The following is a 12,186-nucleotide window of genomic DNA, read 5'->3' on the forward strand; positions in this document are numbered from 1 at the left end:
TGTCTGACGAACAACTACTTTAAATAAGCGTCCGTGTTTTAAGGTACTTTCTTTAAATTTACCTATATTAAGTCCCTTTAAGTATCCTTTACATTTAAGAAGAGGCTTAAAGTCTTCGTGAAAGCACCTTATTTTTTAGAAAGCAAACAGCATTCGCAATCAAAAGGCATGTAGGGTTCCAGACTGCAAACTCGGTATTCCCATGACAACTAATGTTATCTTTATTATTGCACTTATGTTCCATTTTGGATTGTTTGATTCTATTTGCACTGGTAGCATATGTCGGACACGTCGCTCAGTGATATTTAAATGGCGCTGTTTCACTCAAGCACGTGTCGTTTTAGGAAAAGGAATTCAATAGAAATGGTCAATTATACATTACATAAACAAATAGATTTACGGATAGGTTTGTTTTGTTTGTTATCATCGCCTTTTACAAACCCCGAGCAGCACCGATCAGAGCAGACACTTATTGTTCACGAAAGGAATGTATCTTGTGCAAAGCCAAAACCTTTTTGAAATTAGAATGGAATATGCAAACTTAAATGGCTCTTATTTTAGAATTCCGTTTTGAACGTTTGTCTGTCTATAAACCACGTTCTAGGACGGTTTGAGGTCAGTAGGTCAGTGTACGCAGGGAAGAGCAATAACTTAATAGTCAACAAGATATCATATAGAGTTCAGCTCGAAGATAATTGCCATGTTTATCCGATCCAAAAATGCACTGTCACAAAAAAGCTTTGCAGTGGTTGACAACCCTAAGAATCTTAAAAGCCATGAACATTTAATTTACTCAATACATCCCTTAGAAGACGGTTTTGCAAGGAAAACAAAAGCAGCTCCCGGTCTGAAATGCAGCACGTCATAGTTTGGTTTTTTTAATCAAACATCACAACTTCTAATAGATTAAGAAGAATGTAGCTTGGATTCATGAAAAAGATGGCTTTCAAAGGGACACATTGTTTAACAGACTTTATACAGCCAATAACAGCGAGATCTTTTTGAGTATTATTTATTTGATAGTACAAGACTATATTTATTGATATTTAGGGAGATGTATAATAAAGACTGACTACCATAGGCATATCAATAAAAATATTTCACTATTTAAGCAATTCTGAAAATATTCTAATAGCCTACTGTTTAGCTTTTTAAGGCACCATCCCAATAGAAAAAGTGTGATGTTAATGAAGCCCCCATTTTAAACACAATGATGAAAATATATGACCAAAAAATTAGGGACACTACAATCAGTGGGGAAGTAAACCTCAGTAGATTAGTTTGTACAGCATTTGCTTTCATTAGAGCCTATACCGAACGCATATGGTTATTAAAATACAAAATATCTAAACACCCTAACGGCAGGATACATTGCAGCCCAGATGAAAATATATATATTTAAAATTCTTATCAGAATGGTCTAAAGGAGTCCATTGAAATAAAGTCAGCCAGCAAACTGCATCATCATTTTAGGATGACAAGAGGACTTTTGTTATGCCTAATCCAAAATAACATTCTGGTAGGGAGGAAAAGTCGAGATTTAGGAGAGGTGGTCCGGTTTACAATTTAACAGGTTTAACAAGAATGTGATGTCTAACGTGAAGCTTAATATTAAGAACCACTGTGAATCGTTTCCGTTTGCTATTTTCAGTAATTTTGTGGTGTTGTTAAATAGTTGCAATTCAACGACTTCTTTCTCGTTTTGGTTGTGCATGCTGAGAAATTATTTTCCAGAGCGTTATTTACATTTGAACAGCTGAGATCTGTGAATGGGAATTTATAAAAACCACTACAGGATTTTACGGTGCAGAACGATACCAGTTTATTTTTCCAGTCCCAACATAAATGATCTAATGCACAAAAATAACGTTCCACATTTCTATGATGGCTATATTTGCATTTTAAATTTGTACTGTTTTTGGTTAGATAAACAGTATACTCTTATACAAGTTCTTACATAACAGATATCAAAGCTGCATGCATTTATCTATAACCACTGCAGCATTCATGTCATAATATCACCAGAGAACATATACGTCATGCACTTAAGCAATTATAATGCCTTTTCTCAATATAGTACAAAGGGCAGACAATGTATTTGAATGTAAAAAAGGCCACCCAACCAATGTCTAATTTTGCCTTTTTGTTCTTTTCTCAAAAGCAAGCTTTAAGTTGAAATTCATGACTAGAGAAATACCGCCATACTTGTTTTAGGTTCTTCCTCACAGCATTTATACAAAGCAAAATAAAAGGGAAAAATGTCTTATAGCTCTTTCGTAAGATTCTATTTTGCTAACATGCATTATTATTTCATAGACAGAGGAAGAGTTCAGTATCTGGATGTTATTTATGAATATCTTTAATGAAGCGAACATATTTATAAGTAACCTCAAGACATTTTGTTTTTTAAGTAATAAATTAAAAAGTTAATATATTTCTAAAATGCATGGAGTTGAGTTTTTACTAAAATGATTAAAACTATAGAATTTTTATTTATGAAAGGTAGAAAAATGCTTCACACTTATCCTTGACAGCATAAGACGAGCGGGGCGGGGTTTCGAAGGCTTATATTTTAGCGCTGTTTTAAATGCGTGCATTAACGATAGGACAGAAAATATTTTATAGGATTTTGGGGTATTTTACTCACTTCAAGTTTGTGCCTCAATACCGCATTTTTGCATAGCAGAAGCACCCAGTGTTGTGTGCTCATCCTTTAACGCCATATATATCTGAGTGGATAGGTCCCTTTCCTTTGATTTAGTTTTTTGCTTTACTTTGTTCTTAAATGCAATTGTTGTGAATCAAATGACCGTAACAGGGTGAATAGGAAAATGATTGTGCATACACACAGTCAAACAAACAAACTCTGTTAAATGTAACACTGTTACAATTTCCAAAAATATGCATGGAACTAAATCTGAAATCACAGATGTTTTTTATTTCCTCATATCAGATACTCAATTATTATATTTGTTTTAGCAGATCTCGAGCACATTTAAAGTAATATGGTTATTTGCATGTGACTGGTATCATCTCTTAAAATATTTGGCTTATGTACGAGCCACACTCGAGGGCTAATGATTCCTTTATTATGACCCGGGGTGTCTCGAACATGACAAAGCACTCAACTATTGTTTACAAGGTTATACTTACTTAAAAAACACACACACACACACATACACACAGTCTCAATACTTCATGGTGAACGCGCATCTTTGTTTTGGCTCTGTGGTGGCAATGATAGTCGTGTAGTGGTTTCAATTTCAGTCAGACAGGAACAGTGAGGGGGGGTCAAGATGGTCATTTCGGTGACCTCACTTGGGTTGAGTTACTCCAGTCCGACAGTATGTATTTGGTAGCTTCCAGCACAGTAGAAGTGGTTCATACAGCTCTCATAGTGGTCATAGTGTATTAGTTTGGTCAATCATCTCCTGATACTAGTGTTCAATTTATTGTTGATATACGAGAGGTTTGCCATATCATAGACAAGGCTAGCCGATACTCCACGAGTTGTTTCATTTCATGATTCAGTATGGTGTCCGCAGGAGGCACACAAATTGCAGGTTTTCTTCTTAGAACATGTTTTTTGTGCGTTTCTTTTTTGATATTTGATCAATGTATCTATGCCATACTAGTTTTGATTTGTTATTTTCGAGAAATTGTATTGTAAATGTTTCTAATAAAACAAACAGAACGATATGTGCCATCTTGATGTGTGTTTTAGTCAAACACTTGGCGATTTGAGAAAACAAATTGTTTATTTATGCAGCTTTCTGGTACAAAGAAATGTGCAGAATTAAAGTATTAAAATATAGGGTGTGAAGTCAGGTCAATTGGGACATTTTGACAGCGAGATGACTGTGAAAATGATTCCAAACTTACCCGAATTCACCCTTCATTCCCCAACAAAACCATAAGTAAAAACCGAATCAATCACAGGTAAAAATGATGGTTCCCACAGCGTCCTGGAAAAGTCATTTAAATGAGTAACATCTTCAAAAGCATGCAAAAGTCATGGAAATTTCTGATGTGATTATAAATTATGCTCCTTAAATATTTTATCACATATAAGATATTGTTCTTGTGAGTGCAAAGCAGTTCATTACTTCAATATTCAGATTTCTTCTTTGGTCACAACATATGGGAACCCTTTTACATTCACAAGTTTCTTCTACGTAAAATTCCATCCACCCAAGTTTAAAAGTCATTTTTCCCCAATATCAGACAGTCTTGTGCGTTCGAGTGACCCGGTAAATGATAAACATCCACGTTGTTCATTGAAAATGTATTTGCAGTTTCCTTTGTTCAAGGGTCCCACAGGGAAAAGAACAGGCGTGATGACAGCATCTTCCCAAAGCAGTAATTATCAACGACTCCAGCTAAATGCCCGATATCCAGCTTAACAGATTGACGGCATTAGCATAACGCTTACAGGCAAGGCATATTAGGCAAGCGCCTCGTGTATTTGTTTAAAATGAAACAGTAAAATAAAATACGGCTAGAAACATAACCCCAGAGACACGGAGGACATGAATCCTACAGCAAACATTTGTTCGACAGTAAATCCACCAAAATTATACTAGATAGATAAAAAAAAAAATAAGACAAAGCTGGGACAGTGAGTGAGGTCTCAGGAGATGATCTTCAAGTTACATGTGGCAGCTAACAGGGGTGGGCAGCGAGGAATTCATTTCCAGTAAGAAAACCTCAGCAGGGCCTCGAAAGCCATCAGTTCATCTGCCTTGCAATATAATATGCATTGTGTGTCTACTCAACGATAGAAGCTTGTGTAAGACTAATTCATCTCGCATTGCATTATTCAAGCAAACAGAAAAACTTGAAGCGAAAGTAATCTTGCATCAATGTAAAAAAGACACCTCTTAGAAAAATATAAATGTCTGACAGGTGTTTGGTCCTCTAATGTGATTAGGGATGGTAATTGATTTCGATACTTAATTATGTCATTAACAATTTTAGGTAATTTTAAGAAAGAAAAGATGGTTAAGAAAAGTTTGGCTCTATATACAGACCTTATATGATGACATCATAAGACTTTTAAAATGCTGTTATAACACATCGAAAAGGGTATGTATCATAAATTCCTAAAAACCTGTCAAATATTTATGATAAAATTTATTTTCTTTCAAATATAGGCGACAGACATACAATGCACTCATTTTTTATTAGGTTTGCGTTGATTTAAATGATGGGAAACGATGAATAATTTCTACTGCACGTTTTGTTGGCTTTAATGCATACATTGTATATTTTATTCATATGTGACCAAGCCTGTGAAAACCCAGCTCAAGTCTTTTTTTTAGATTTATTGTTTTCTACATAATGCAAAGAACACTGAAAATATAACCTTGATATCTTAAATATTGACTGGGTAAGACCATGTCTAAGATTGAAATCGTAGTGAAAAATTAATAAAATCAAACTTTGATGCTCATGAACTCAGAATTACATCACAAACAGAACCAAACATCATGAAACCGATTAGTTCCTTTTTTTTTATTTTAATTAAAACCTGATTCCCAACCGCGAAGGTACTCTCCCTTATGTTAAACTACAGCTGTGTTTTTTTTAACTATAAAGCGGGTTTTTTTTAAAGGACACTTCTCTGATCGATAGAAACATGACTACAGACCGCCACAGCTGAAATGTGAAATGGCTGGAGAAGCCCTTGAGAAATTCCAATCAATAATATCGTACATATAAAGGAGACATAACAAAACACCACAGAATATCGAGATTATATTTGCATTCAATAAATACAGAAGAGCTGTTACAGGACTAACCGTGTGCACTGGAATTAACTAAATGTGTGTAGGGTGACCCCAGTTTTGAATTTTCCCGGTACAGAGATGTGCAATAACGATGTCATTTTAGTGGTGGTTAACTAAAGAAAAATAAAATTAACAAATTCCCCCTTTTTTATGAAAACCTTTCAACAATTTCTATTTAAAAGTAGTAATACACGTTCTAAAAAATCTTTGGTGAAGTCGTTTCTGCTCATTTGTAAGCAGACTGAAGTGCTGAAAAATAAGAGCAGTCGCGTCTGAGCGCCCCAGCTAACTGCCCGATTCTATTTAGTCTGAAACAAAAAGCAAAGCTCAGTAAAACAAAATGTTTGAGCTATTAAATTTCAAGCTTATTACTTGCTCGTTCTGGGCATAATCAAGTATGTTTGTTACATATGGTACCCACACCACGCAGAGGGCACACAACAGTCGGTCAGACATGAGCACGGCCCGTCTTTATGCCCAGCCCAACAACAGCCTGCTCAAATTTCCAGATTTTCCCAAACCCTGTGGTGGTGCTGTGGCGGCTTAGTTATTTTGACAGCAGCCCTGTTTGCCGGAATTCTGCGTCGGCTGTACAGTGATGGGTACCACTTTGGAGTTGGGCGAGAAGTCGGAATCACCATGCCCTGACATCTGCCTCTGGGAGACGATACGATGAATTTCTGTGAGAGTGGTTAGAGATTACGGATGGTTGATGAGTTTTCAGGTATAGAACTGACAGTGTTCAATAATGGTTTCTTTTGAAAAAATGAACAATTCAGAATTGTGTAGCTGAGAGGTATTTCCCGGCCCAAATTAAGAGATAAAAAAACGGCACTACATCTGGATGACAAACTAAGAGTTTGACCTCAAAACACACGTTGTTCATTCATTCATTGTATTACCCGTCTATGGCCTGGAGTTTGATGCCATCTAGTGGCAATACTACAAAGAATTGTTCTTACATTTTCATTCCCAACTATTGTTAAATTATTCTACTCTGATATATTAAATTGTAATAGTTTTGGGATGAAACAAACAAAAATATATCAGTCAAAAGAAAGACATATTTTGTATCAAGAAATTAAAATAATAATAATAAAACCATTAATAGTCGAAGACATTATCTTCATGACAATTTTGCACCTGCCCACAAATTCTCATTACATTTTGTCATTTCCATTATTCTCAAGTGATTCTCAGTAGATTCCCATTACTGTAAAACAACTATTAAAACTTGTGTAATTGTAGTATAGAATTTTTTTTACAATCTCATAATGGGATTGACTAGAAAATACATTTATTTTCTTTGACAACTTATAAATTGCTAGCATGATGCTTGCCGAGCTATTTGAGAGAGGTGGGCAGAGATTATGATTGGTTGATGAGTTTTTAGGTATATACCTGACAGTTTTCAATTATGGTTTCTATTGACAAATGAACAAATGAACATTGTGCATAGCTGAGAGGCATTTACAAAATTTGTAAGAGAAACAGGTCAAAATAACAGAAAAGATGCTCTGTATTTTTTCAGACCTCAAATACAGCATAGAAAACAAGTTCATATTCATACACACACAAACAATATTTCTACATGCATTAAGGAAAAGGGTAAACCTATGTTTTATGTGATAACTGTGATCAAATCAAGGGTTTCATGTGTCTAGTAATGATGTCAGTCTTTCACATTGCTGTGAATTGACTGTCACTTCCGAGGTTTGATTTTGTTGAAAGTCCACACTGGACTGAAATGACCACAATACATCTAGAAACGCTGATTAAATGAAAATTTGGAATGTTCCCTTCATTTGTTCTGCAGCTATAAGTGTATATGTAAAATGTTAATACATCTTTTTAACCCGTATTCTGGAGAAATATCACGTAGATGTGTTTTAACAGGTTTCATTCAAGATTCATACATTCTCTTAACTGATTTGGACATGTCTTTATAAAATTCACCCATCTAGAGGATTTGTGGGACTCACCTGAGAGAATGGTCTGAAAGGCAAGTTCGACATTAGAAGAGTCCAAAGCGGATGTCTCCAGAAAAGAAAGCCCGTGCTTCTCTGTAACGCACAATATCCAACAAAGCGATGTTACTACCTGACATATAAGCTTGCCAAGATAAGCTGTTTTGACCATCAACATCAATTTAATTCTTTTAATAGCAACGGTTTTATGCTTGAAAGTTTTCTATGAATAAAGTGGTATAAACAGGAATAGACTTTTATACTATATATTGCTTCTCTCAATAGCTTTAGCATATTGGTAGCATTAACATTTTTACAAAAGTAACTGTAGTTTGACACTCCGAGTACAAGCTGTTTCAATTTAACTCTACCAGCACTATACTCTAACCTGCAAACGCTTTGGCTTCATCCATCGGCACGGCCCTCAGATGGCGCAGGTCACTCTTATTCCCAACTAACATGATGACAATATTCGTGTCGGCATGATTCTGCAGCTCCTTCAGCCAGCGCTCTGCGTTTTCATAGGTCAGATGCTTAGCGATGTCATACACCAGCAGGGCTCCGACAGCACCTCTGTAATACCTGGAAACACAAACACACACATGGTTTCGCATTGTTTTGTTTTCGTAGGTTCCGGTTTTGATGTGGTCCTACCATCACTGCATTGAAAATCTGCTGCTTAATGAAATAAAGAAAGTAAGAGAGAGTTGGAACAAGTGATGCAAATGATGCCATGATATATTTTACGGTGAACTATTACTTTAAGTGGAAAAAATGAGTCATTCAGCAGATGCTTTAATACTAAGGCGCTTACAAATGAGGAACATTACAAGCGATTTATCTTGCAAGAGCCAAAAATACTTAATATCGTAATGCAATGCCATGTGACGTGTTAACGAAATCAAATAAAAAAAGAGATTCTCGGGGTTGTGTTTAGCATAATTATAATTTACAAGTTACTTGAAGATTGTGGTGGTCTCAGCAGAACAAAATACAAAACAAGGTTTATTTGATTCACGTTCTGACAAGACACTTACGCTGATGTAATGGCTCTGTATCTCTCCTGTCCGGCTGTATCCCAGATCTGTGCTTTGATGGTCTTGCCCTCCACATGGATGCTCCTTGTGGCAAACTCCACCCCGATGGTGCTCTTGCTCTCCAGGTTAAACTCATTGCGGGTAAAGCGAGAGAGCAGGTTACTCTTGCCCACACCAGAGTCCCCGATCAGCACCACTGCGGAAGAAGAAGATACCGTGAGATCAACTTAATGGTTTTCTTCATATCCTATTGTGCGTGCTTTGTCTCAGTTTGTGTTTGTGCTGTGTCAGGAAACCGGCCGTGCTTCACCACACAACAGCAATTACAGTCAGATATTTCACACACATAGGGTGTGTTTCAACAAAGCCGTTTTAACAATGAGTAAACGAGACTAAAGAACAACTCCCTTTTCACCTACACAGGTAGACTTACGACATACTGGTGATGTCTCCCTCTCACAGAAGGACGCAAAAATAGAACGGATGTGATTTTAAATGTTTTTTAATGTGTAACATTCTCCGAATCCTTCAAGAGAGTAAGGTTTCAGAGCTTAAAGAAACTATTTAAATGCTTTCATTGTTCAACCTCATGTTATTCAATATAGTTATTTTTAGTGACACAAGAAGAACCTGTCACTTACGAAACCTTTTCATAAAGGTACGACTCCATCGTGAAAAAAAACTAACTGGACTTTAAAAGTCTGGACATGTAGCACATAAGTCATATGGACTTCTTTTGGTCAGTTTAAACCGCTTGTATGTACAGCAGACAAAAAAAACAATAAACAGGTTTTGAATGACATGGGGGTGATTAGATTAATGATAGTCATTTAGATTCTTTCTATCATTTTCATCGAACCTTTTAAAGAAGTGACCAATGGCCAGTATTGCAAACTTAACTAAATGAAGCGGTGTCCAATCCGTATACACATTAATGACCCATTAATATTTAAACAGATTTATTTTAAACTTGGTGAAAGCGTAGTGTTATTGAAAAGCACTGATGTATTTGAACAAATCAACACCTTTGTGAACATATAAATGTGTGACCTAATCTTACTTTAGCATTAGGAAACATGTGAAGAAGCCAGGGCCAACAATAAGGACTCTCCGGCGGCCCGTGGCCAGCATCTGGGAGACCCTCAGGCAAGCCGATATAACGGTCACTTGCCCGATCGGACCAGTGCTGTATTTATAATTTGCACGTTTAAGCCCTGCCTATTTAATTATGGTCAAGACGACAAATACACGACCGGAAAGCCACATCTCAGACAATGTGCAAAATACTCAATTGAGTTCTCCTTCCTGTCTTCAGATCTACACAAAATAATGCACTTGTTATGCCATAACTATCAAATATATTTGCTTTTTTTGGCATTTATTTGTAGTATTGCCTACTTTGACTTACTTATCACTTACTGATTCGTAATCTTAATAGTTTTAAAAGTGTAACAACCTTATTTATTAAGATTACATGGATCAAAAACAAATAACTAGCCAATATTATTCATTTATGACTTTGTGAAGATGTCTTTTTGTTCAAATGTTGGAGGGGGAAGTAAAAGATAATAAAAATCCTCGTGAGCCCTTCTGATGTTAGAGATTTTGAAACCCTCTGAATGTAAACTCATCCTGGGAAAGACCAGGTTTTATACAGGTCCTGCCGGTCTAACTGCATTTCAATTTCGTGCACTTGTGAGGGAAATCATTCAAGTGTCATCAAAATCACCTCTTCCCAAATGATTTGATCACCAAAAGGCATTTCCGACAAAGCAAAACTTTTATTTCCGCGTCGTAAAGAAAAAACGGCTCTCTGACGACGTTTGATAGACATCAAGTGTTGTACATTTGTCATGTTAAAATGAGGCTTGCGCCTTTTATGTAGATGCGACTTTTAATGCGAAGGTGTTTACCAACGAAATGCATAAAGAAAAACTACAACTAGAGAGCGATGAATAAAATCAGGAAATAATAGCAGTATGAGGAAAACAGTGACATGGTCGGCGTGGTGGAGTTCAATTGCTCACCTTTAAACAGATAGTCGTATTCGTCTTCTCGACCCGTCATGACTTTAATCTTCTTACTGGTTCAATAATACTTCCGTGCTGTCAAATGTAAAGTAGTCACAAGGTTCGTATCGCTCGTAAGTTTATCGCAAAGTCAACGAAACTTTGCCCATGAGAGGAAGCAGCTGATCACGAGCGCTTCATTACGCACATGCCTCGGACGTCAAAAACACGTTAAATCAAACATAAAACGTTATATTAAATCACGCGTCTGTCGAGTAGCGCATACAGAGCAAACCTTAAGCAAAATAAGATTAGTGATGATCAACTTTCGCACGGTGTTGAAGGGATACGTCATCCAGGTTTCACCCCGTTCTCTCTCTCCCTATCTTAAGGCAAACAACACGTCACGGTCCTCGAACGCAAGCCCGCCTCCCGCGCGATCCGATTGGCTCACGAACGTATCAATTACACGACCGTCGAAATGCGGACCAATGAAATGCGTTGCGGCGCGGCGCTTCCGCACAGGTGCAACGTCACAGGTGTGTCCCATTTTGTAATCGCAAGGGAAACTCGACGCAGTATAACACCAACGATATAAACGTATATCTAAAATGCGTTTGTGGAGATAACACGAGGTTTGATAAATACACGACGTGCCACCGCCTGACACGAATAGCCAATGGAAGAGAGCGCAGGTGTGCGTCAGGTGAGCTCGTCCACATTCCATAGCAACGCATCTGTGACATCATTCGCGCTTCACAGGAATAGGCTTGTTCGACTCGATGCGGCGCCGCAAGATCCGAGTGACATCGAAGTACCGCGAGAGCTGTTCGAAACACCGTTATATGTTTGCTTTCGAATAGGTCTCGCGATACTTCGATGTCACTCGAGTGTCGGATCTTGCGGCGCCGCATCTAGTCGAACAAGCCTAATGATGGAGCCTGGAAATGCCACGTAGGAGAGAGATTGATGACTCATTTCCTTTTAAAGCATGCAGCTAGATTCACTTGTAGAAGTGAAAGAATTGAGAATGTCGTTAAATGTCAATTCAGTTTCATAGGATTCATGTTTTTGCTCTTTCAAGAAATATATCACAGTAATTGTATGGTTTAGAGTCAAAGGTATCGACTATTAAAATGTGATTCTCCGGCTGTGGCTTTGTATGCTGGTTTCAAACACCTCTTAAGTAAATTGGTGTTTTTCATAAATGTGAGATCTGGGAAAGATGTCACGTTTGTTCTTAAAATCTGACTATAATTAATTTATGATGAATGAATATTAATTTACTAAAGTTTCTGTTGCAAAATAATAAACATTTCGCCTACAATTATTTGTCTACATTTAGCAAAAAGCCTTAATTCCAACTTGACGGTCTGTTTATTGA

General features: G+C 36.9%; 1 protein-coding gene across 1 annotated transcript; it reads right to left on the bottom strand.

Annotated features, from left to right (window-relative positions):
* Positions 1-3,702: 3,702 nt before the first annotated feature.
* On the bottom strand, positions 3,703-11,623 carry rab11al (RAB11a, member RAS oncogene family, like). The gene is made up of 5 exons (XM_079470096.1): positions 10,821-11,623; positions 8,794-8,989; positions 8,145-8,338; positions 7,772-7,852; positions 3,703-6,469 (listed from the first exon to the last, which is right to left on the bottom strand). Exons 1-5 carry the CDS (start codon positions 10,858-10,860, stop codon positions 6,333-6,335), a joined length of 648 nt encoding a protein of 215 aa, XP_079326222.1. The 5' UTR covers positions 10,861-11,623; the 3' UTR covers positions 3,703-6,332.
* Between the last annotated feature and the right edge of the window lie 563 nt (positions 11,624-12,186).

This window comes from Barbatula barbatula (genome assembly GCF_947034865.1).
Source record: "Barbatula barbatula genome assembly, chromosome: 12".
Taxonomy (NCBI): domain Eukaryota; kingdom Metazoa; phylum Chordata; class Actinopteri; order Cypriniformes; family Nemacheilidae; genus Barbatula; species Barbatula barbatula.